The 23051-nt window shown below is 40.3% G+C and overlaps 2 protein-coding genes across 3 annotated transcripts in view; both read right to left on the bottom strand.

Annotated features, from left to right (window-relative positions):
- LOC145411192 (adenosine deaminase-like) overlaps positions 1–11951 on the bottom strand; it is a 71607-nt gene extending 59656 nt beyond the window's left edge. For both annotated transcript variants that reach the window (XM_080281251.1, XM_080281252.1), the window contains exon 1: positions 11894–11951. In XM_080281251.1, coding sequence (XP_080137377.1) covers positions 11894–11938 — 45 coding nt within the window. In that variant the 5' untranslated portion in view covers positions 11939–11951. The remainder of the gene's footprint in view (positions 1–11893) is intronic.
- Positions 11952–20784: 8833 nt separating this feature from the next.
- LOC145411201 (uncharacterized) lies at positions 20785–22350 on the bottom strand. The gene has a single exon (XM_080281265.1). The coding sequence runs from the start codon at positions 22305–22307 to the stop codon at positions 21075–21077; it is 1233 nt and encodes a 410-aa protein (XP_080137391.1). The 5' UTR covers positions 22308–22350; the 3' UTR covers positions 20785–21074.
- Positions 22351–23051: the final 701 nt, after the last annotated feature.

Below are 23051 nucleotides of genomic sequence, written 5' to 3'. Positions count from 1 at the left end.
TATTGTTACAACGCCGCTTTCAGGATGGGGGGATGGCATATTTAGTCCACGTTAGAATAAAGAGGTTATAGCAAGCATTATCAGCATCACATGATAAGAGATTCTTACTTGAAACAATACTATAGTGCTTTCACCTTAACATGGCCCAGATTTTCGTCCTTTTGTAGCATATATTAGGTAGCTCAGTGGCGGAATGTACAATACTACAGTTTTAATTTCCTCCCCCAATACCTCCTCGTGACTAATTTTCAGCCCATAATACTTCCTAGTGTCTACTATTACATTCCAAGTGCTATCGTTCTCTCTCATCAGAACTCAACATTCAAGACGGGAAGATAGTAATTTTAGGCCAAGTTAGAGTAGGCTACTGTACTAAGAGCCAAGTTAACATCACAGTTCGCAGGGTCGTAACCAGGACTTGAAAACAGACGAGGCGAACACAGCCCTACTAGGGGGGTCCGGGGGCATGCTCCCCTGGACATTTTTTTTTTTAGCCCTAGCACCAAATAATGCAACTGCAGGTGAATCTGAACAGTTTTAAATTAAGTTGCACGGAAATTTTCAAAAATGTTGCCACAGTTGTATGTTCTGAGTTAGACTGATCCACTCCCGATGACTCACCCACAAGCATTGCGGATTGAGAATGACAGGGATCAGTTTAAAGTTATCAACGCGATCAGAACAAGTCTCTGGAATTTGGGGTGGGGGTGGATTGAGCAGGCTATTAAAGGAGGTAAGCGGGAGAGGCGATGCCAGACGAGACGGCTCAAGGTGGTTACGGGCATGGTTCGTCATTACAGGACTCAGGACAGCCAGGCAATACTCATTAGTCCAAGGATCGCATTCTCGTTAGAATGTCTCCTGATTCCTCTTCCTTACAAATTTATTTCTGCGCAACCTATAGGACGTCCATATTCTCATGTTATTTAGGACATACAAACACTGTCCACACACACACACACACACACACACACACACACCGATATATAAACATACCATATTACATTTAAACAAGCAAGAATATATATATATACATATATATATATATATATATATATATATATATATATATATATATATATATATATATATATATACTGCTATTACTCTAACTTGGCCTAAAATTGTCATCTCGCCATTACTGCCAAATTATAACAACAGACTAACACTAGACAATGAATTCTGCTATTGAGGGAGTGCTATGAAAGCAATGTTGAGCCACAGTAGCCTCATTCTGTCACCGATCTACATCAAGTAAGTTACTAACGGACGAAAATATGGGCTAAGTTAAAGTCAACAGATTATACCGGTAGTAGCAATATTTTAATTTTTTGTCATTTCTATCAGAATATCATACACTTCTGAGATTCCAAATGCCTGCAAAAAAATGACCGTAACAATGGAACGGATGGGGAGTGTACGAGTATATGGGTTTGGCACACCTGTTCTTTCCCGCTTAAGTGATAGTAGCCCTATTGACTCTGACAGGTGATATGATGCGCGTAGGTAGGGATGATTATATATGCCTGGGAGGTGTAGTCAGCATTCAGGGGGCTTAACTGGTGTGTGAATGAGTGTGTGGCCCATTCAACTGGACAGACTTTGGTTATATAATTTTTCCATTATGTCTATTTATTTATTTTATATATTTATTTTAGTGACTTTGGACCCTACTTGACCCCATCCTAGGGTGTGAAAAGAGATCTGGGTGACTGATGATGGATGAAGATGAATGATGACTGCCGTGATGACGATGATGATGATTAAAACGATGATGATGACGACGACGACGATAATGATGGTGAGTGAGTAAGGAGACGATAGGCTGGTCTATGAACCTTGTGCCCTGGAGTCACATGGATTGCTGCAGGACTCGCCACAACAGGAAAATTCCGCCCCTAATCCAGTATACAGTGGGAGGGGCAGCTAAGGAGAAACGAAAAGCTATGCTGTATAAAACACAAACACGCTATACAATCAGCTGTAGTTTGTTCACCTTGGCTTGGCTCGTATATTCGTCCTTTTTGTAACTTACTTCACGTACCTCAGTGGCAGGAAAATACAATACTAAGGCGGTACATCCTTCCCATGGCATTTCTTTGTGACTAGCACCAATCTAGTGTTGAAGTCTAGTTACTATCCAACATTCAAGAAAGTGATGTACTTTTAGGCCAAGTTCAAACGAAAAGAGTAAAGACAATGTGCGAGGTAGATATGCAACTGCACAGATAACCACAGGGCAATCACACAACTACTGTAAATGCATTCAGCTTCACAGGTCCATCAACACACAACTACAGAGGCAACCATACAAGGCCACCACTAAACATACCGTATATACAGGTTCCGGTACGTTGAAAGTATGAGTGCAACCTGATCGCCTGTCCACAGTCAATTAATACAGGCAAGCATGAACAGCATCAACACATATAAATACAGGGGTACAGGTACACGCTGCAAGTGTAGCTGCAAGTACCGTACAAGAGTGCAACTTCACCAACACGCAACCATAATGAGCTTTAACAAACTGGATGAATACAGTTATACACTGCAAGGACAGTAGTGCAATATGATCAACCGGCCACAAGCAGCCACACACAGCATCAACACAAACAAATATATAGGTACAGTTACATGTTGCAAGTATAGCAGTGCAACCTGATCAACCGGGCAGGCCCTCAGCATTCCACGTTGAAGGGTTCCGGTGAGGTGGGTGGGGAAAACCCTGGCATCGTATTTACCAAGGATCTTAAGTAAACTAGGCGTTGGCTGCATCCAACTACTATGCGTGGTGCTGGAGGGGGACGCCTTCACGTGGTAGTAGTGGCTTTACAAACGTTCCTCAAGTAACTACATCTCAATCCCTCCAAAAGTATAACAAGACGACTACGGGAGAATGACTACTTAGGTTTACAGTCCACCGGGTTCACAGTTCAGATGTGCTGGAGCTACAACAAGTACTGAATGGTCATTGTTACGTGCAACAACCTGGCAGGAGCAGCCAGGGGCCAAATTTACAAACCTTAGCTAAGTCGTGTAAGCCTGTTTATAAATGTGTCTTCAAACAGCAACTGAACATTTCACAACCTAATATCACAGTGAAAGAGCACATAAAACAACACTTTTTGATACTACAGCACTGCTTGTTAATAAATGTATCTTCACTCATACAGCAACTGCAATTTTCACAACCAAATCCTAGTCAAACTGTAACGAAGAAGAACAAAATTTTTCTTGATAGGGTAATAGTTAACCGACTGTGAGACTCTTAATCCTGCAAATTGATTAACACCTTCAATCCGGTGACTTTCATTTTCATTTTACTTTGGTTGTCTGACGATAATATTCAAATTAACCAATACTTTTCAATCTGAAAAGGTGAGATACAGCCTTAATCAACGCATTCAGTAAAAGAAATACCCCCAACGATGAATAAAATCAACTATGAGTAGTAAGAATAATTTAAAAACAAGTCATTGGATTGAAGTGATTAAGATTTTTGTAAACACTTTTGTCTCCTCCAACCGTCCACAAGAATCACCACTCGGTACTCATTTTAACCTGGCCAAAATTAATATCTCTCCATCTTGAATGCTGAGCTGTGAAGAACGATTAACATCTGAGTATGATGTTAGTCAGAGATGCTATGGAATGGACGTTGAGCTGCACTATTGTCTTATTCTGCCATTATGCTCTGTGAAATAAGCTGTATAATCACGGAAATCTGGGTTAGGTGATACTGAAAACTAAAGCTGGAATGATTTTTTTTTTCTCCTTTCAATTTTATTCGGTTTAGGAGACAGTTTTCGATTGTAAAGAGTTAAATACAGCCTTTGTTAATCCTTCCATGCCAACGTCTCTCCTCAGCTGAATAAAATCATCTGGTGGTAGCAAGTTCAGGGTTCAATGCAGCATGTCCCTGTATTGCAGTGGTTCACGGGTTTCTCAACTTTCGTACGGTATTTCTTGAGTAGTAGTTGTGGAGTTATTGTCCCAGGTTCATCAGAAACGTGAACCCAGTGGACCGCAGAATGAAATTTCCCTTCCTCTGGAGCCCACCATCCTCCATCCGGGGGAAAGGAATGGAATGAGGGACATTAGTATAATTAGGCAGCTCCACCACCTGGTCATATCGATGCCACCACTAGAAGGCGTTCCTCACCAGCACTATTTCTAGGGGTACATTCTCAATACTGTTCTAAATTTGTGTCCTACTGATACACTAGGTGGGAAGGACTAGACACACCAACAGGAATACAAACAAGTGGTTAAACGATCAACTGCTCGCCATTTAAGCTTTCGTAATTATCAGTTCCATCTCAAAGGCCAAAAGGTCATTTAATAAAATAAAATAAACTTATAATGCCTGTGGGTTTGAGTTGTTACATTATTGTACTATAAAAAGAGGGGGGAGGGGGAGGAAAAGGTGTCACGTAAAAGGAGAGAGGAAAGGATGGTGCCAGATAAAGGGATGACACGGGGAGGGATTGTGGCAGGTAAAGGGAGGAGGAAGGAGAGGGGGAAGGGATGGTGTCAAGTAAAGGGAGAGGAGGAGAGATGGTGCCAGGTAAAGAGAGAAGGAAGATGGGGATGGATGGTGTCATGTAAAGAAAGGATGAGGGATGGTGTTAGGTAAACGGAGGAAAGGGAAGGGATGTGTCAGGTAAGAGGAGGAGGGAGAGGGAGACGGATGGTGTTAGGCAAAGGGAGGAGAGGGGGAGAGATGGTGCCAGGGAAAGGGAGGAGGAAGAACAGAGGGAGGGATGGTAGCACGTCAGGAGGGAAGAGAGGTAAGTCAGATAAAGGGAGGTATGGTGAGGGATAAATGTCAAGGTTAAGTGAGGAGGAAGATGACACCAGGTAAAAGTGCTAAAATAATTAACCCAAGGCATAAGAGGTAACGTCAATACAGCAAAGCCAATTTAGGTAAGGCTTTGTATCTCATCATCATCTCCAGCATCACCATCACGACAAATTTAACGTACTGGTATTTATAATTTTCATCAAGCCACCACCTGTTTATATTATTTAGCACTGGAATTACCTTTCAAACCAGTGAGATCTGATATACCCGTCACTAATATTAACCAAGAGATATCCTTCATAAATAGAATCGTCTGAAAGTAGATAAAAGTAATCGGAATCAGGTTAACCTTCATGCGGTGGCACAGATATAACCAGGCTCTCAATTCCCCTATCTCCACTGGAAGAAGGTGAATTACAAAAAAAGAACATTATAACTATGCAGTCAACCGGGTTCACGTTCACATGAGCACAGGATGATGATAAAAAGAACCAAAAGAACAAAAATAGAACAAAAAAAGATGAAAAAAAGAAAGAACGAAAAAAAAGAAAAGGATAAGAAAAAAAGAAGAAAAAGAACGAACAAAAAGAAAGAACAACTCCCATTCTTCTGAGGCATAGGGGAGATCTAAAACTACCAGCATTTTTCCAGAATGCCATAAACTGGACATTAAGGAGGGAGAAGGTAGAGGCTGGAGACCCATCCTCTTTGTACCGGCGCTGGAATGTGCCCGAAACTTGAGCAACATCGTATCTCCGTATCACTCAGTATGGAGACAAAAATCGAAATCAGATATCGTGGGGGGAAAATTGAGTAGAAAAGGAGATAAACTGAAATAAAAATCGTGGGACAGAAAATTGCAGGTTAAAAATAGTTAAGAACTCGATATGAAAATCGCGTGAAAAGGAAAAAAATCCGAAATTGTGGATAGCAAACGTGGTTATTAAAAAACAGAAATAAGAAATCGTGGACAGAAAAATGTGATAGAAATCCGGAACCGTAAGATAGAAAAATGGGGATGAAAAAAGTTATGAAATTGAAATCCGAAAAAGGATTGGTGAAAATGAAAATGCTCAAGTGTGAAAATGTGGCCCCCCCCCTTTTTTTTTTTTTTTTTAAATACCGCTGTTTGACTTCGCTTAAAGACCTGATCGTCTGTTTCCTGAGACCCGGAAGTCATCATTCAAGCCACACACCAAATGTCACCGCTTTTGTGCTACGACCCACCGGCTATACTGAATAAATGCCGGGGGTGTTTCATTCAGGGCTTGGGTGATGGTACAGGCGAGGGTGCTTTTATGAATCGCGTTCTTTCAAGCAGATTGTCTCCAGTGACTAACACTTGACCACCACCATTTGGACGAGACTACTATTTCCCCCTGAATGATGTCCATATTTCAATAAAGCAGCCGTGTGGGGAAGTGGAATATCGTAATAAAGAGATGGGGGATAAAATGAAGTACTGAGTGACCTACCATGTACATGTAGAGGCCAGACATGCACATTCATCCGCAACGCTAAGAGAAGCTTGGTCGGTGATGATAACTGTCAAGGCAAACCTGATATAAACATACTCCAGGATGTATAGAAGAGTAATACGACATCTACTTTTCTGAAGAAGAAAAAAAAAAAAAACTGACAGACAAAACGTGGCGAGGTAGACTGAGAAACTGGGAGTAATGTGAAACTGCTATGAGGGAAGGAGGGTAGGAGTGCCGCGTGGGAGTGAGGTGTTTTTGTTGCGACCACCTTGGACGAAAATAAAAACATTCTCAAACGAAAGAAAATCATTCAGGAGCCGAATGATAATCGCCCGCCAGAATATGCTGTTGATCAAGTTACAAGGCGGCCTCGTGGGGGGGGAGGCGAGGGCAGCTTCCCCTGGCGAGGCCGTGGGGCAGGCACCCCCGGGGAGCTGGGGGACGGCGCCCCTCCCTAGGGAGGCCAGGAGGGCGCCACCACCGGGGGACGCCGAGGGCGGCGGCCCCCCCAAGGGGGACGGAAGATTTTGGCAATGTCTTGACACCCTGAAGGTTTCATGTTGATAACTCACGTCATTCATGATATAATGATGCTAAAGACGGGCGATACAAGCTAGTTTACCTTTTGCAGGAATTTTGGTGACCTTACCCTTGACCCCGACTGCCCATTTTCGAACTCGTCCAAGATTTTGCCCATATCATGATACTCTGAAGGTTTCATGTTGATAGCTCAGGCCGTTCATGAGATACAATGGTGCTAAAAGCGGGTGATCAAAAATTAGTTGACCTTTGGCTGCCATTCTGGTGCCCTTGACCTTGGCCCCGACTGCCTATTTTTGAACTGGCCCAAGATTTGGTCATACCCTGATATCATTAAGGTTTCATGTTGACAGCTCAAGCCGTTCACGATATAATGGGAAAACACACACACACACACACACACACACACACACACACACACACACACACACACACACACAGGCGGGCAAAAATATCTGGTAAAGGTGGGCGATAACTAATATCCTTCTCCATGAAGTTTTATCCAAACATATTAAACTACAATGCAAGAGTGGTGGTGGGTGGGGGTGGGTACAAGGTCATTATTCCCCTCCCCCCCAAAAAAAAAAAAAAAAAAAAAAAAAAAAAAAAAGCGTGGGGTACGGGAGATCTGTACAACTTCAAGGCCAAACAGCCGTCCAGGAAAGGCAGTCGCAACCCCACCTTGCTTTGTCCAACTCAAGTACGAGAAAATGCGAGCAAATACGCGAAAACGAGCATACATAAGAAAATACGAGACGACACGCAGAATTGAACAGCTTGTACGGGACGAAATTTTCACACTTGTAAATACCGGTACTCTTATTTAAACGTGGCCTAGATTTTCCTTTTGCAGTTATTTTACGTTGCTCAATGGCAGAAAAGGCTAATACTGCACCTCTACATCCTTTCCACAGCACTTTTTCGTGATTAGCAACATACTCTAGTGTTACGGCACTCTACTGCTAGAACTCAGAATCAAGATTGAGATGACAATTTTCGGCCAAGTTAAGAAGCATATAAAGACTATTCTGTAGGAAGTATCGAAACGGAAGGGCAAGAAATAGCTTCCATTAACCTGTTAAGCTGGTTGTCGAAGTGAAGAGGATAAAGTAGTAGTAGTGGTAGTGGTGGTGGTGGTGGTGTAAGTAGTAGTAGTAGTAGTAGTAGCAGTAGCAGTAGTAGTAGTAGCAGCAGTAGTAGTAGTACTGGTGGTGGTGGTGGTGGTGGTGGTGGTAGTAGTAGTAGCAGCAGTAGTAGTAGTAGTAGTAGTAGTAGCAGTAGCAGTAGTAGCAGTAGTAGTAGCAGTAGTAGTAGTAGTAGTAGTAGTAGTAGTGGTGGTTAGTAGTAGCAGAAGTAATAAAATAATAATAATAATAATAATAATAATACACTGGCAAAACTACCACTAGATTCTCTCTCTCTCTCTCTCTCTCTCTCTCACACACACACACACACACACACACACACAAATCGAATACCATGTATGAACCAAATTCCTCTTAGACTACCATGCCTCCTCCCACCTTCGAACTCACACACACGGTACATTCCTTTTTCACCACCGTACGAGTATCAATATCCATTTTCTCCTTACGGCAATACCTTCTAGCAAGCTGAGCTGTAACAACAGTATGATGCTAGTCACAAGAACCACTACAGAAAAGATTTATGACCGTAGCAAATGAGCTAAGGAAAACAGGCTGCAAAGGGAGGGAAACAAGCTGCAAAGGGAGGAAAACAAACTGGAATGGGAGAGAAATAAGCTGCAAAGGAAAGGAAAAAGCTGCAAATAAACGAAAATCAGCTGCAAATGGAGGAAAACAAGCTTCAAAGGGAGGGAAATAAGCTGCAAATGAGGGAAACAAGAGACAACTGGAGGGAAACATGCTGCAAAGGGCGGGAAATAACTTGAAAGGGAGAGAAATAAGCTGCAAAAGAAGAGACAGTAGCTGCAATGGGAAGTAAATAAGCTGCAACGGGACGATAATAAGCCGCAAGGGGACAACAATAAGGTGCAAAGGGAATAGGCTGCAACGGGACGGAAATAAGCAGCAAAGGAAGTAAGCTGCAAAGGGAATAGGCTGCAACGAGACGGAAATAAGAAGCAATGGAAATAAGCGGCAAAGGAAGAGAAATAAGCAGCAAGGGGACGAAAATTACTGCCTAGTTTTGGTGGACGAACTATAGTAATAAAAAGCGCATTCCAAATTCAAAGCTGAAGACTCTCTCTCTCTCTCTCTCGGCAATGCGGCCCTACCTTGTTTCGTGCACCAATTAAAAAAAAAAAAATCCAAATTCAAGGTCAACCCCGCCAGATTCATTCATGCCTCTCTCGGCAAAGCGGCTCCACTTTGTTTCGTTCACTAATAGAAAATAAAAAATCCGATTTCAAGGTCGATATCGCCAGATTCTCTCTCGCTCTCTCTCAAAACTGCAATTCATCTTTATTTTGTAAGCTAAAACTGCATTTTCTCCTTCGGTACAAATCCAGCAAGTCAGATTTAAATTTTTGTTCACGTACCGATCCGCAGTCAATTTCTTTTGGCGATGTCTTCTGTAACCTTAACGTTCGAATCTTTTGCCAAGGTAAGTAGGCTACTTAAAATCAAAGGTTCAACATCTAGGAGGCTGACAGAATGCTGAATATTACAGGAAAAAGTAACACCATCAGTATTATTGTTTGTGGTATTCAGGGACCACTTCGTTACCATGACGTCTTTTTCAATTCATCATGTTACATCCAAACGATTTATTTGGATTAGGACAAACATGAAACATTTCGAGTCGAAGAGGTTATAAACGGCCTACTTTGACACCACCATTACGAGATCCTACCTAACGAACGAATCTGTTTGTGTGTGTGTGTGTGTGTGTGTGTGTGTGTGTGTGTGAATTAGCCTACTGTACTACAACACGTAATGAACTGCAGTTGCATATTATTCGTAATCTGACTCGTACACAATCAAGGACCCGTGATAAGGATTGGCCGTTATAACACCCGTACCCTAGCGAGCTTTGGAGGCCTGCTAACATCTCTTCATTACTAGTTAAATACACCAGGATTGTCTTCTTACGAAAGTTTTGTCGGTAATTAATAGAAATTAATAACAAAAAGATGATTATGGTATACTACTCACAATAATTCACTAAGAGGAGTTTGAATGCCTCCGAAGCCATTAAGAGTACGATCTCAGGCTGTCAAATCACCTTCCCCTGTCACACCTACACAACTGAGAAGTGAGAACCCCGGCAGATGCATTGGTGTACGCGTCAAGTTTTCAACCCCTATATCACCACAATCTCTATTTTATTCTTGCTACATCCAGATGGTTTTGTTCTGCTTAGGAGAGACTGTTGAAGATTAAGGCTCTCTCAAACTGAATTAAAATAATCTGGCGACAGAAATAAAATGAATATGAATCTGACCGAGGCCGGGGATCTACTGGCCAACACCTTAACCACCCAGAAGAAATACAACAGTACGATGTCAAGTTTACTTTGCATGGAACTGCTTTCACTGTCCTTTACTTTCATATTGTATGGTGGCACTGTGTAGCATTGTTATTTACATTCACAGTACGTTACATCGTGCAAAATGGAGGATCGCAAGTATCTTCCATTGTCAAATAATATCATATATATATAATATATATATACAGAATATATATACAGTATATATCTTCCTTTCAATCCGACGACTTTATTACCTTATTCTTTCTCATTACAGACGATTTCTTTCAGCTTGAGGATTTCTACTACTAACGAGGTTAATGAAGTCTATCTAACCCTTTCAGTTCGAAAAACCTAAGGTGGAAGAAAAATCGACTGGAGGCAAATTCAAAAATGCGTCATCGGATTGAAAGGGAGTATGCAGCAAACACACCAGTATGTTATGCAGACAACTGATCCAACATAACCAGCAGGTCTATTTCATAAATATCTAAACCAAACCATTCGTTATGTAAGTTACATCTAAGTATACACTAAACTGAATTCAACAAATGCATCTCTCGAATCCTTGTCATCTCCCGGATACTGGCTTAGATTTTACTGTGAAGGAAGGACAAAAAACAGTACTGTAAATACAAAGACAGTTCAGTCTTCCCACGTCTTCCGTTTATCCTACTGAACTAGAAATCTCTTTTACCGTATGCTGTTTTTGTAGGAAGGACATCAGCAGGAGCGGGCAGAAATTTCCCATGTCTCTTGTTTATCATGCAATTCAAAAGTCAAGTTACGAGATGAATGTGTTAGTAATACTGTATGTGGGAGGTGTAGGGGGGGTGCGAGCCCTCTTCCACTCCGCAGATGTGGTGGAGGCTGTCAAACACATCCGCAGAGATGGTACCGTCGATGTTGATATCAAACCACGACCAAACGACTAATGACATCAACGACTATATTATCACTTTTCCACGAGTAACTGTGATATCAATATTAAACCGTCACTCTTCCAAGAGATGGTTTCTTTCGGGAATGCTTTCATGTTACAACTGCGTAACTTGTTACTGCCTTTCTAAATAACAGTACTCTATACGTGTAACTTCAGTACGGTATGTCTACTGAGTATATAACTACCGAAATTATTAAATTCTTTCATTACACATTCGTTGCGACAAAATCTTTTTTACCAGGCTTTTAGGTCGTCCCATGAAACTACAACTACCTCGTCAGAAAGCGCTGGAGTCACGTAGTCAGCCGCGCCATTTGAGAATTATAGTTTTCTTGTGACCACTGACTCCTACCAGGATACCCACGCCCCGCCCTCAGTCTTCGCCCCTATTCTCACTCCTTTCCCTCTCAATACTCACTTTCCTACACTGGTTTACTCTTGCTGCACACATCAGATTTAAAAGTATACTACTGAGTTTCTCCGACAGGACTTCACAAAATCTCAGTTTACTTTCAAAGCCAAATGGTTGAAAGCATACCCTGACAATGACGATAAATACCAATGAAAGCAACAGAAACAACGCCACTCAAGACAGCCAGTAAGGTCTGTTTCTTCCATATTAAACCGACACACAAAATGTAACTGGTTCCTTCAAAAACACACATCAACACTCACCCGGCATTTAGGCTTCTGCTTGAGAGGTTCGTGAAGGATATGCATCTCCTCCGCACGAAGAGCTGTTCCCGACTGACCACGATAATGAATTGGTGTACGCTCGCTCTGGGGCACCATAGTTTATGCGCAACACGGGGCAACACGCAAGATTTTGTTGCGCGCCACTTTTAAATTTCACACATGCATTTCTAGACTATTTGCATCAAAAAATGAAACAAAGACCTAAGACGGGGCCATATTCTGGACAGTTTTGTTGCACGCCTATATTTTAGGCATTCACACCTAGCTTGTTCGCACACAGACTGGTTTTCAGGTGAGAATAACAAAAATTATAAGAGCAAAAGAGATGGTGGCTTTACCAAGCAGCTTTCCATTTTTTTGTTCGTTGCACACTGTAGGCAAGCATGCAGACAGAAACGTTATCAATCGCGTAAACATTATTAGCTGTTGCAGGTTGAATATGGACAGGTAGGCTTTCTTCGTCTCCAACCTACACCTGCGTCTCATTTAATCTTTAACATTTTTCTCGTATTAGCTGCTTTGACTGACTTGCACTCTTGCAGATCGTCAACATCACACAACATTCCTTTCACTGATATAGCCATGAACATTTGGCCGATTATAGCTGAAAGTAGTCAGGAATGCCGAAAGGACATACCATAGTTTGGTATGAGCTTTGACAGACTTGAGGTTTTAACACAAAAATTATAATGGCAATGAAAGCATTTTGCAAGCGTAATGATTCATTCATCTCATCACCTGCTACTGACTATTAGTGTAATGGCAAAAGCAATCTTATCAACAAAGGAGGCTCCCAATACTATTTTTACTTTAACGACCCACATCTTCATTCTATAATAGCAGCTTATTCACGTAGCTCAATGGCAGGAAAGGACAATACTGTTACTACATCCTCTCCATTGCACTTCTCTGTGATCAGCACCAAATTCTAGTGTTACTGTATTGTTACACCTTGGCATTTAAGATAAAGAGATGGCAATTTTAGGTCAAGTAAAAATGAAGAGTATAGTACATTATTTTCATGTTGGCAGTTACCAGTGGAAGAGGTGTTTGAGTAAGGTCACTCAAGCCCACAGCTGGTGTCCCCCATTTTCGTAGCAGTAATACTAGCAATTCTAGCCTCAGGTTCATCTGAAACGTTAACCCGGTGGACTGGAGGCTGAAGTTGCCCTCATTCTGTAGTCCACCATCCTCCTCTTGGGGGATTGGGATTTAAGGGATGTTTGTAATAACCAGACTGGTGCCGCACAGCTATCTCAGTGCTACTGTGTGAAAGCATCCTTCTCCAGCACTCCCTCATTTTAACAGGACTGTTATATAAAATCATCACACACAATAAGTCCTCACTATGTCAGTAATGTTTCAAAATACAAAATATTCTCCATACAACTGGTACCGTAAATCAGAGGAAACTGGCAAACTAGATTTGCAGGTAGCAAAAGAACTTTAACAGGATTTCTCATTATTATGGTCTTACTAGCAAAGAATGAGTATAAGAATGGGTAAAATATATTCATAACAAGGACTTCCTGTTCAGTATAGTCTTGGAATCTTAGTACTGTACTTAACCCTTACATTCTATGACATTTTAAGATCTTGCTATCTCCAGATTTTTTTTTTTTTTTTTAATGGGGTGGGTGGGTTAATGACGGCTATATCTAACCCATCCAGTGTGGTCTTTCCTGAATTTATTAAAACAATTAACAAAATATGTCAGCGGACAAAAGGTATTAAACTTTATATCCCCATCCCAGGGGCAACTGTGGGAAGAAAAATGCTTAGGATTAATGCTTATTCACTGCATAAGGGTCATTAAAGCAGACATAGAATCTTTACTGCCACAACCTTCCCATACAACACAGTACAGTACATAACAATCAAATTTACATCGCGTACCAAACTGTGGTGCTAGCTGAACAAGAACAATGGGAAAGTAAACTTCCCCTAAAGTCTCATTGGCCCAATTGCTGAGCTTAGATTTTTCCACTTGAGGCCTTGATGTGCCAACCACTGCATGACAGGTTCCCCTCAACAGTGGGCAAGTTAGATGAATTAGCAATGTCTTTCTGTCTTTGATGAGCTTAGTAGAGGAGAGTAGGGGGGAAGGGATAACTTTCATTCTGTTGTCTGATGCAGATGTGGAGGAATATTTAAATTTTAAAGAAAAAGCATTTGAAAATCAGTAGGTATTATCCAACAATAGGAGAATAAGCATTATGAAAACCACAAAATTCTAATCACTGTAAATTCTTATACCTATATAGGATGCCAGTCAAGAAGTGCTCTGAAAAGGACGCACAGCCACAGCACTGTCTTTTTCTGTCACTGAGCTATGTGAATTACAGTAGGCCATACAAGAATGAAAATCTGGGACAAGGTAACAAGAAAGAACTATAACTGGCACTGATGAGTCTGGTATCAGCTTCCAGAGCAGAGGGTGCTAATTAGCCACACAACAAAGGTACCCCATTCAGTCTGGTGAAGCACATATTAATTCTCGCAACATACAGTTTTGCACAACTTCAGAAAGACCTCTCCTACTGATGGGGTTACTAAAGGCAAAATTGAATCTATATCTTCAAGGTCTCAAACTCTTTCATTAGCTTAATAAACTCATGCTGAGACAGCAACACAAAAAACAGGGTGGTTCCTATGTAACACCCCTATTCCACTCCACCAAGTGATTTCTCGCATGATGCAAGGACAGCTTGATCAGCATGATTTATATCAACCCCGCATCATTTCTTCATTTCCTACTTCCACTGCCACATCCATGCCCATGCCAGCAGACTGAGCCATTCCCACAACAAAGGATACTGCCAAGTGAGTTTATAGTACAGCACTATATACAGACCACCATGTATGTAATCCATCATCAGCTTGAATATGTTAAGCAATCAATCACAAGTTGTAATGTAGAGAATGAATTAAAAGCATGTTATCAGCACAAAGAAGTGATAAAGACCATGGTAAAGAGCAGATTCAACTCTTCAGTCTAATTATATGGTTTGCATTCTATTTTTGCTACTGCCACACTTTTATTCATTTTTAAGGTGACCTTTTTATCAGGAATGGCTACATGTGACTTTCATTAACACCACTGGTGGAAGACATAAAATAGTCTGGAGGCAGCAATTGCATCATCTTCATTTATAAATGCTCCCGCATGCTTGCATACATTGGCCTTGGTAACTTAATGGCAGCTCTGAGCTGTCAATGTTGTTTGATCTCTAGCAGCCTCTCTATTCAGTCTATTAACACTGAGGTCACACACTATGACCTCATCCCAAGCCTTTTTTAGTTTGCCTCCGCAACTCTGAGTGTTCACACCTCTCACCCTCCACACCCAGCCATCATCTTCCATCCTCTCCACAAGCTTAAACCATCTCAGTCTACCCCTTCTCATCACAGCATTAATATATTCAAGTCCCATTCTTTCTCTCAACTCTTCTGCAATAATAAAATTTTAAAATATACCATCCAACTGAAGAGGTTACTGGTAGGCCTGGCTGGTTAAGCTGCTCAGTCAAGATAAAAGGTGCAACTTTCAGGCAGTCCAACAGAACTCCTGATCATTGTTAAACACTACATTAGGGTCAGCTTATTTTCATCTAATGGAATTGTGCCACTCCCACAACTTGCATACATAGCCATGATTGCATGAAATTAACAAGTGTTGGGTATGACGAAGGAAGAAATCTCCTTTATTATTATTCTACCTAACCTCTGAATCAGACTACACTTGGTCATTACCTGTGTTGAAAAGGGTTTTGGATCTTTGTCAAGTAAGAACAATTAGGCTGTGGTTCCTCTGCTCCTCCTGCACAGTACATCAGCCTCCCTGGTCTGTAGAAATTCCACATCAGAAGACGCAAGAACATCACTAACTGCACAAAACTCCATAAAACATTAAAAATGATGCTCAAGTCTCTAACCATCCATCATCTACTCCTGTGTTGCCCCATGAAGAGTGTAGGAACCTGGGGCTAGGCAAACTGGTCCTGACATTTCAGATGAGAGTGACCAGCCTCACTCATCCCTGAGTGGCATTACATGAACAATAAACCCCAACCAGCCCTTGGACAAAAACCTACCCCGGCTCAATCCGATTGGAGAGCCTTAATTGCCCACTAAACCATCAGGTGCCATAATTTGGTTATATGGTTACCACCCAGCACAGTAAATGGTTTCCTGGTGTACAGGAAACCATTTGTCTTGTTACTCAGTGTAGAGTCAACCACAGGCAGAAAGAGGAGGAAAGAATTACGGAAAGACAGAAGAGGAAGTGCAAAGTAACCTATAGGCTGAAGGATGAGGAAAGAATGAAGGAAATAAAGACATAGGCAGAAGGAGGAAAGAATGACGGAAATAAAGACAGAAGAGGAAGGAAGGAAGGAAGAAAGGAAGAGAGGAAAGGGAAGTCAACCGAGAGCAGCACTACATAAAGTGAGAGGATGGTGAGCAACCCCACCTACCAAATACCTCTAACATACCTTTAAAATATGATTAAAACTGATGGTAGTCACAGTAATTTCAAGCTAGATCGTCACAAACATCTCTACTGTATATCCAGTGGTGTGTTGAACAAGCATACTGTACCTGCTGGGCAGCCTCCAGCCATGTCCAGGGGTCAGATTCACAAACACACTCATATTAATTCCCCATCATAACTGTGATTTGTTTTCCCCAAAAGGACAAGGATTAGAAAATTTCAGTCTTCACATGCTTCTACTTCTCACAAACAGAGATCTAAGTTATGAGGGGGAGTCAACTGTAAATATGTTCAAGAATTTCATCTTAGTAATGTAAGGTAGTGTGGCGCTGGTCACTGATATGAATCGTTTGCTTCATTTCGTTTATAGAGGCTCCAACATGCTTGCATACGTCCACCTTGGCCATCTAATGGCAGCTCTCCTATGTTAATGAAAAGTATTAAAACAAAGAATATGTTAAGTGTGTTAAACAAAGAAATACTATGTATCACTAAGGAAAAAATGTTACAGAATCTTCAAGCCACATAAAATATGGCTCTGAATCACTTCCACCAGTCAATTCCCTGCCACATATTGTTGACTTCAACAATACCCCTCCAACTGTTCCTTTTTATGCAGTACTGTATAGCATGTCCTCCCTGTATGTCACCTTTTTATGTTTTTTCTTCTGTCAACTCTGCAGTAAATTACAGAAATAGGCCTACTTATAATACCACTGCTGCTTACAAAGCTGATTAGCCAGCCACCCTAATTTACAGATTCAAATATATGATAAAGGTAGTGATATTTTGGAACAAATTCCTCACAGATAATGAGGACCACCTGTATTCACCATTAATGCATGAATCAAATAATGAAAACAAATTACTCCTAATGAAGAAACTTGCACACTATAAATGTATCTTGCATTTTAAGACGTGGCTACAGAATTAGACTGGTTCCATATCCTCCTCTTCTATCTATCTGTCTAGATAGAAGAGGAGGATATGGAACCAGTCTAATTCTGTAGCCACGTCTTAAAATGCAAGATACATTTATAGTGTGCAAGTTTCTTCATTAGACTGGTTCCATATCCTCCTCTTCCTTGTTAAAAACTACTAAACTTTCATAAATCAAACTATTGTATTGTTCACTTCATCCATACTGTAGGTTACTTACATACTCTCAGAACTTTTAACTGTATTTTTTCCCCATGCACTATCAGAACAAAAGTAGGACAGAAATTAACAGGACATATATCATTAATGCAAAATATTAGATTAAGTACAATTATAACTTATAGCATTTGCTTGAACAAAAACAAGTAGTTTAAGCAGTACAGTACTTAAAAGTACAGCAGTACATCCATCACATGCCAAAAATTACTTTTTGTAATTGATCAAGGAATGTGTTGTGTGAAATAATGTACAGTTTGAATATAAAAACTTCTCTGAATGTAGCTTTTTAAAATGTGGTTGCCAACAGACTAACACTTCAATTCTATTCAAATATAATACAACCTATTACAGTACTAAGTCAAATGGCTTTTGTATTTGTAACTTATACACCTTGAAGTCATGACAAATCAAACATAATAATGAGCCTGTAATAATTTTTAGCACTGCATACCACCTTTACTTTCCATTCCAAGAGATGGTGTCAAATATAACCGTATATCTGAAAAGTCCCAGTAAAACAGGCCACTGTATCAGCATGGGAGTTTAATGAAATGTTGGCAGGCATTGAGAATAAGCATTAACCCCTTCTTTACCGAAATGCATTAGGTAGTACATGTACAGTATACTTCCATTCTTAAAGCCACTGAGGTACTGAGAAAATTTTGGAAGTACATGTGTACTTCCAAACATCATGGTTGTCTGCACGGCTTTGCTGCATTGGTATGGCTCTTATAATCCTTCCATGTAGGCTTCAGCTGCAGAAAATGCTGGACATGGCAACACTCTCTGTTCATGACCAATGGTAACATTATTATGTTGTAAATACGTCATGAAAATTCATTAGTTTCGATCAACTGTAGACTGTGTATATGATGCAGAGCAGTTTCTCATGCACCAATGAGAGGTCTAAATAATCAAACACTTTTCTCTCATCAGGTATAAAATATATTTCTAGACCTATTTCGACGATCACAAATATGCGGTCCATTTTAGCGAAGCACGTCACAATTTTATGGAAACTACCTTTCATCATATTGGTTGAATTTTACCGCTGGACACATATGCTTACTTGTAAAAAGGATGTTTTTCTTAGTACATTTGAAGTTTTGAAGTTTTTTGAAGTACTGTATGTCAATTCCTCGTAAAAATTCAGTGTCTCCAAATAGTCCACATATACATTGTATTTTCATCCAAACTGAAATGACAAAACAGGAAAATCTCCTGAAAGACATATAGCAGAGAATGAGTTTCAATGCTCATTTGCAAAGGTCAAACTACTCAAAATCGTCGAACTTTAGACTTCCTTCAATGCTGTGTTCCAGGCTCGTCCTTGTACAGCATCAGGCAGTAATGCGCGAGCATACTTTCATTCCAGAAGCCTTGACAGCGATGCTTCATTTCGTTGTCTGAAGTACATTACTCGAACACCTTTTTTGAGCAGACATTTTTCTTTCAAACGAGATGCCAAAAGTTCAGCCTTGTCCATTGATAGTACCAAATCACGAACTAAGCCATTCAGCTCTTCTTGAGAGAACTGTGCAGGTGTGTCTTCACTATTGGCTAAAAACTCTGCATCCTCAGCTGCTTCATCTAACTCAGTTTGGGATACATCTTCGTCCTCATCGTCGCTACTGGCGATACCATCTTCTGGTGGTATTGGAATGGGAAGATCTTCATCACTGTGCTGCACTGGTCTTATAGCGGATTCCAAACTGGGGTAAGCAATCTTGCTCTTGCGCTTGTTCTTAACAGAAAACCCATATATGTTAACCTTGCAAAAGTAACAATCTGTAGCATGATCTTTCGGCTCCCTCCATATCATAGGAAAGGCGAATGGCATTGCCTTTTTCCTTTTATTCAGCCAATCTCTTAGTCCACTCGAACAAGCTGTACAAATTACATGCGGTGCCCATTTTCTGTCTTGATCTGCAACAGCACAGCCAAAGTACAGATGACAGACCTTCTTGATATCGTTCATGATTTTACGTCGCTGTCCCTTGGGGGTGAACGAACCACAGACATAGCAGAAACAATCGGGGCTATTTTTGCATTGCCTTGACATTTCAACTGATTCAATAAACAACAACAGCTGCAAAAATGCATATGCAGTGTTAAGAAGAGGAATATATGTGAATATTGTTATATACGGTTTCAACATGAAGGTTCAGCACTCATCATAAAAATTAGACATGGTACGATGAAACAGATAGGATTTTCAGAATCAGCACCTAAAATTGTATCAAGAGCAGATGATTTTTTAATGTTGATGCCACCAACCAAGCCTTCCCAGCACATCTGCGACTGTTTTTCAAGAACAGTACAGTAAATTTGTGAAACAACGACTTAGCGTGCCTGCGGCCTTCAAAGGAATGTGAACTCTGAAAACCCCAACAGACCCCATTACAGTATATGGAAACATGTCGTCAAATGATGAGGAGAAGGATTTTACTCTCCATGTAGACAGAGGTCAAGAAGAATCTGACAATGAGTGGATATCTGAGGAAAGCAACAATGATCCAACAATGATCCATAGTGTGTTGAATGAGTCTGCCTTGAGTTCTGACTCCTCTTCAGTTCCTCACAAATTCAGGTTACTGAGTGACCCTTTATCAGACAAAAGACCTAATGATTTACGGAATGTGGTGGAAGTTTCGAAATGTGCATCCGGAAGTAATTTACGGTACCAGTCCTTTTTTTTCCTCTTCCTTTTATTTGTCTTTACTTTTATACTTCCCACACCCCCATTCTTTTCCTTTTATATCAGTTTTTCCCCCTCTTCCTTCATTTTTTTTTCACTTCTTTCATTCTTCTTTACTGTGTATGGCCTTGTCTTGTCTTGCCTGGTTGTGTCTGCCTTGGAAAGAGCCTGTAAATAGGTCACCTCCTCAACCAGGAAAAAAAACTATCATTTACAGCAAGAAACCAACATAAATTACAAGTAAATACATTTATAAACTGTGCATGCTATTATTTTCAAGCCTAAATATTTATTGGTTGTTTATGTCCATGTATTTCTTATTTAAAAAAAAAAAAAAAAAAAAAAAAAAAAAAAAAAAAAATTATAGTGTGATTTTTATTATTTTTGTTGGCACAATCCACTGAGGTTTATCTGATCACTGACGTAACAAAAATTTTAACGTAGAGTTATTAGCTTGGACACAGTGATAAATTGACCCCCCCCCCATGCATAAAAAATGTTGTGTGATATACAGTAGGTGTGTGAGGGGTGGCAGCCGCTGATTCAGGACACGCTGCTCAATGAAGAAGGGGATAAGGACTGTTTTATAATGAAATTCAGATCCTCAAATCGTTCCCTGTCTCAGCCAGGATAAATTCTATGATCATAAAATCAATCATCCACCCCTCTGCTACTAAACCAACAAAGCATTTTGAACTACATTACAATAGTGATATAAAATGATGTTCATGATGAAATTGCCTGCATCTTACATCAGTGAGTTACAGCATCAGATTCCAAGACAGTATGAAAATAAAAACTGCTATATGCATCTATGTCTGTGTATTACACTTCCTGTTTGGGTTACCCTTCAGCCTCTTTGCTTTGGCAGGAACGTAAGACCCATCATGCATTATTTTTCTTTTCTTCTTCTTCTGAACATTTTTCTTATTAGAGGGTTCTTTTATTGTACCTCCTGCTGTCTTATCTTTCACATTTTCAATCATACAACTTCCACCCCCCTCTTGGTCTATCAGAAACATATTACTAAAATCAACATCTTTGTTGGTTTGTAATTTATTCTGAACAACTGTTTTGCCCTTAGGCTTATCAACAGTGCCTTGTTGGGAGACTCTTTCCACAAGCTGCTTCCTCTCCAAAGAAGGACAAGGTACCTCTTCACTACTGCCAAAACTAATAAAATCTGCACCCAAATCTGCAGTGGTAGAATTCTGTTCCGTCTCTCCTGGGATAAACACTCGCTGTGATGGATCTGTTCTCTTTAGATGAAATGATTTTATTTCCTCCTTGGATAGCCTGCAACTGGATTTTTGTTTATCATTACCATCTGTGAGATTCTCTTCTCTTTGTTCCATATTCACCATCTCCTCCTCTTCCTCACTGCCATCATTTACATCAACATCAATTTCCACAGCTTCACAGATTTTAGCATACAGTGCATGAAACCTGTTCCCATCTTCTCTCACAGAAGGTTTCAAACCCAGCACCATACAGGAATGTGGCAGAGCCAAACAATTTTCATTTTTCAGCAAGCTATCTAAATCATTTAATGGGAACAGAGGGATGCATTTGTTTGCACACCCAGGAAGAAAGGTCTTAACAACAAATGAAGGTTTTACATTTTTTTTAACAATTATCCCAGCAATACAGTCCTTCTCAAGTGCTCTCATGACAGCATTATACCCAAACACAACATGTGACAAAGCCTCATCTGTCTCTTGGTTCTGCCTCACACTATCCAGATCTAAGTTCTCTTGGAACTGCTGCTTGAATTTGTCAAGAAATACACTTCTCTCTGTTCCTTTGTACTTTTTCACTTCTTTCCATGGTGGTCTACATAAGACTTTCTTCAGTCCAGAGCAACTCTTCCTTAATAACACCCTGACCTGTTCCTCAAGTTCAGGGCCTATGCTTGGCCACTCTAAAGCAAATGGATTATCAAGTGTGTTTTTTATCACATTTTTCTTAACCTTCTTACAACCTTTTAAGGACTTTTTCTGTGCTCCTTTTGATAAGGTTTTTGCCACTTTAACTTTGGATGCCATGATGAAAGATATTCCAGGAATTCAAATATAAAAAAAGACGTTCTTGGAGTTAAAAAAAAAAAAAAAAAAAAAAAAAGCTCCTCTAAACAGAATATCTATGTACAGTATAATTTCATAATAACCAACTACTTCAGGGCATCTTCTAACTACTGTAAAAAATCTTTAGCTGTCCATCTCAATAAGCCCAAAAAAGGCAAGCATGGTGGATGTGTAGTGAGGCAAGTAAACATATGAGGAGTATGTGATAAGCCCCGTGATGGAGAGGAAGAAAAGATTCATAGCCAACTTCTCAGCAGGTTCCAACATATATATTGCAGTGTTAAGTTCATACTGGCGATAGCTATGAGAGAGAAATTTGCGCAACCTTTCAAACATCTTGTCTCCTTTTCCCTAAATGTCTTTTGATGAACTAGTGACGACTGACTGATTACTACAGCCCTATGAAATATTACTATAAAAGACTCCAAGACTTAAAGTACCTACAGTACTATGCAATACACCTTCAACTAAAATGACAGTGTAAACAATACAGAAACAAAACTGAGAAATGCAGAAATGGACTTCAAACTATCTATTCTTTGACCTCATTGGGTTTATCTGCCTTTGAAGTGTCATCAGTCTTAGGAATCTCAATCCTTAGTTTCTTAAGTGCCTCCTTGACACACTGTTGGTACTGTTTATAAACTGGCTCACAACTGGCATCATCAGCCTGACCCTGTAGGAATTTCTCACTGTACCACTGGT

The sequence above is a fragment of the Coenobita brevimanus genome, chromosome 88 (assembly GCF_032717465.1).
Source record: "Coenobita brevimanus isolate Jiangsu-jjx chromosome 88, ASM3271746v2, whole genome shotgun sequence".
In the NCBI taxonomy this organism is placed as follows: Eukaryota; Metazoa; Arthropoda; class Malacostraca; order Decapoda; family Coenobitidae; genus Coenobita; species Coenobita brevimanus.
This window is presented reverse-complemented; position numbering and strand designations above follow the sequence as displayed.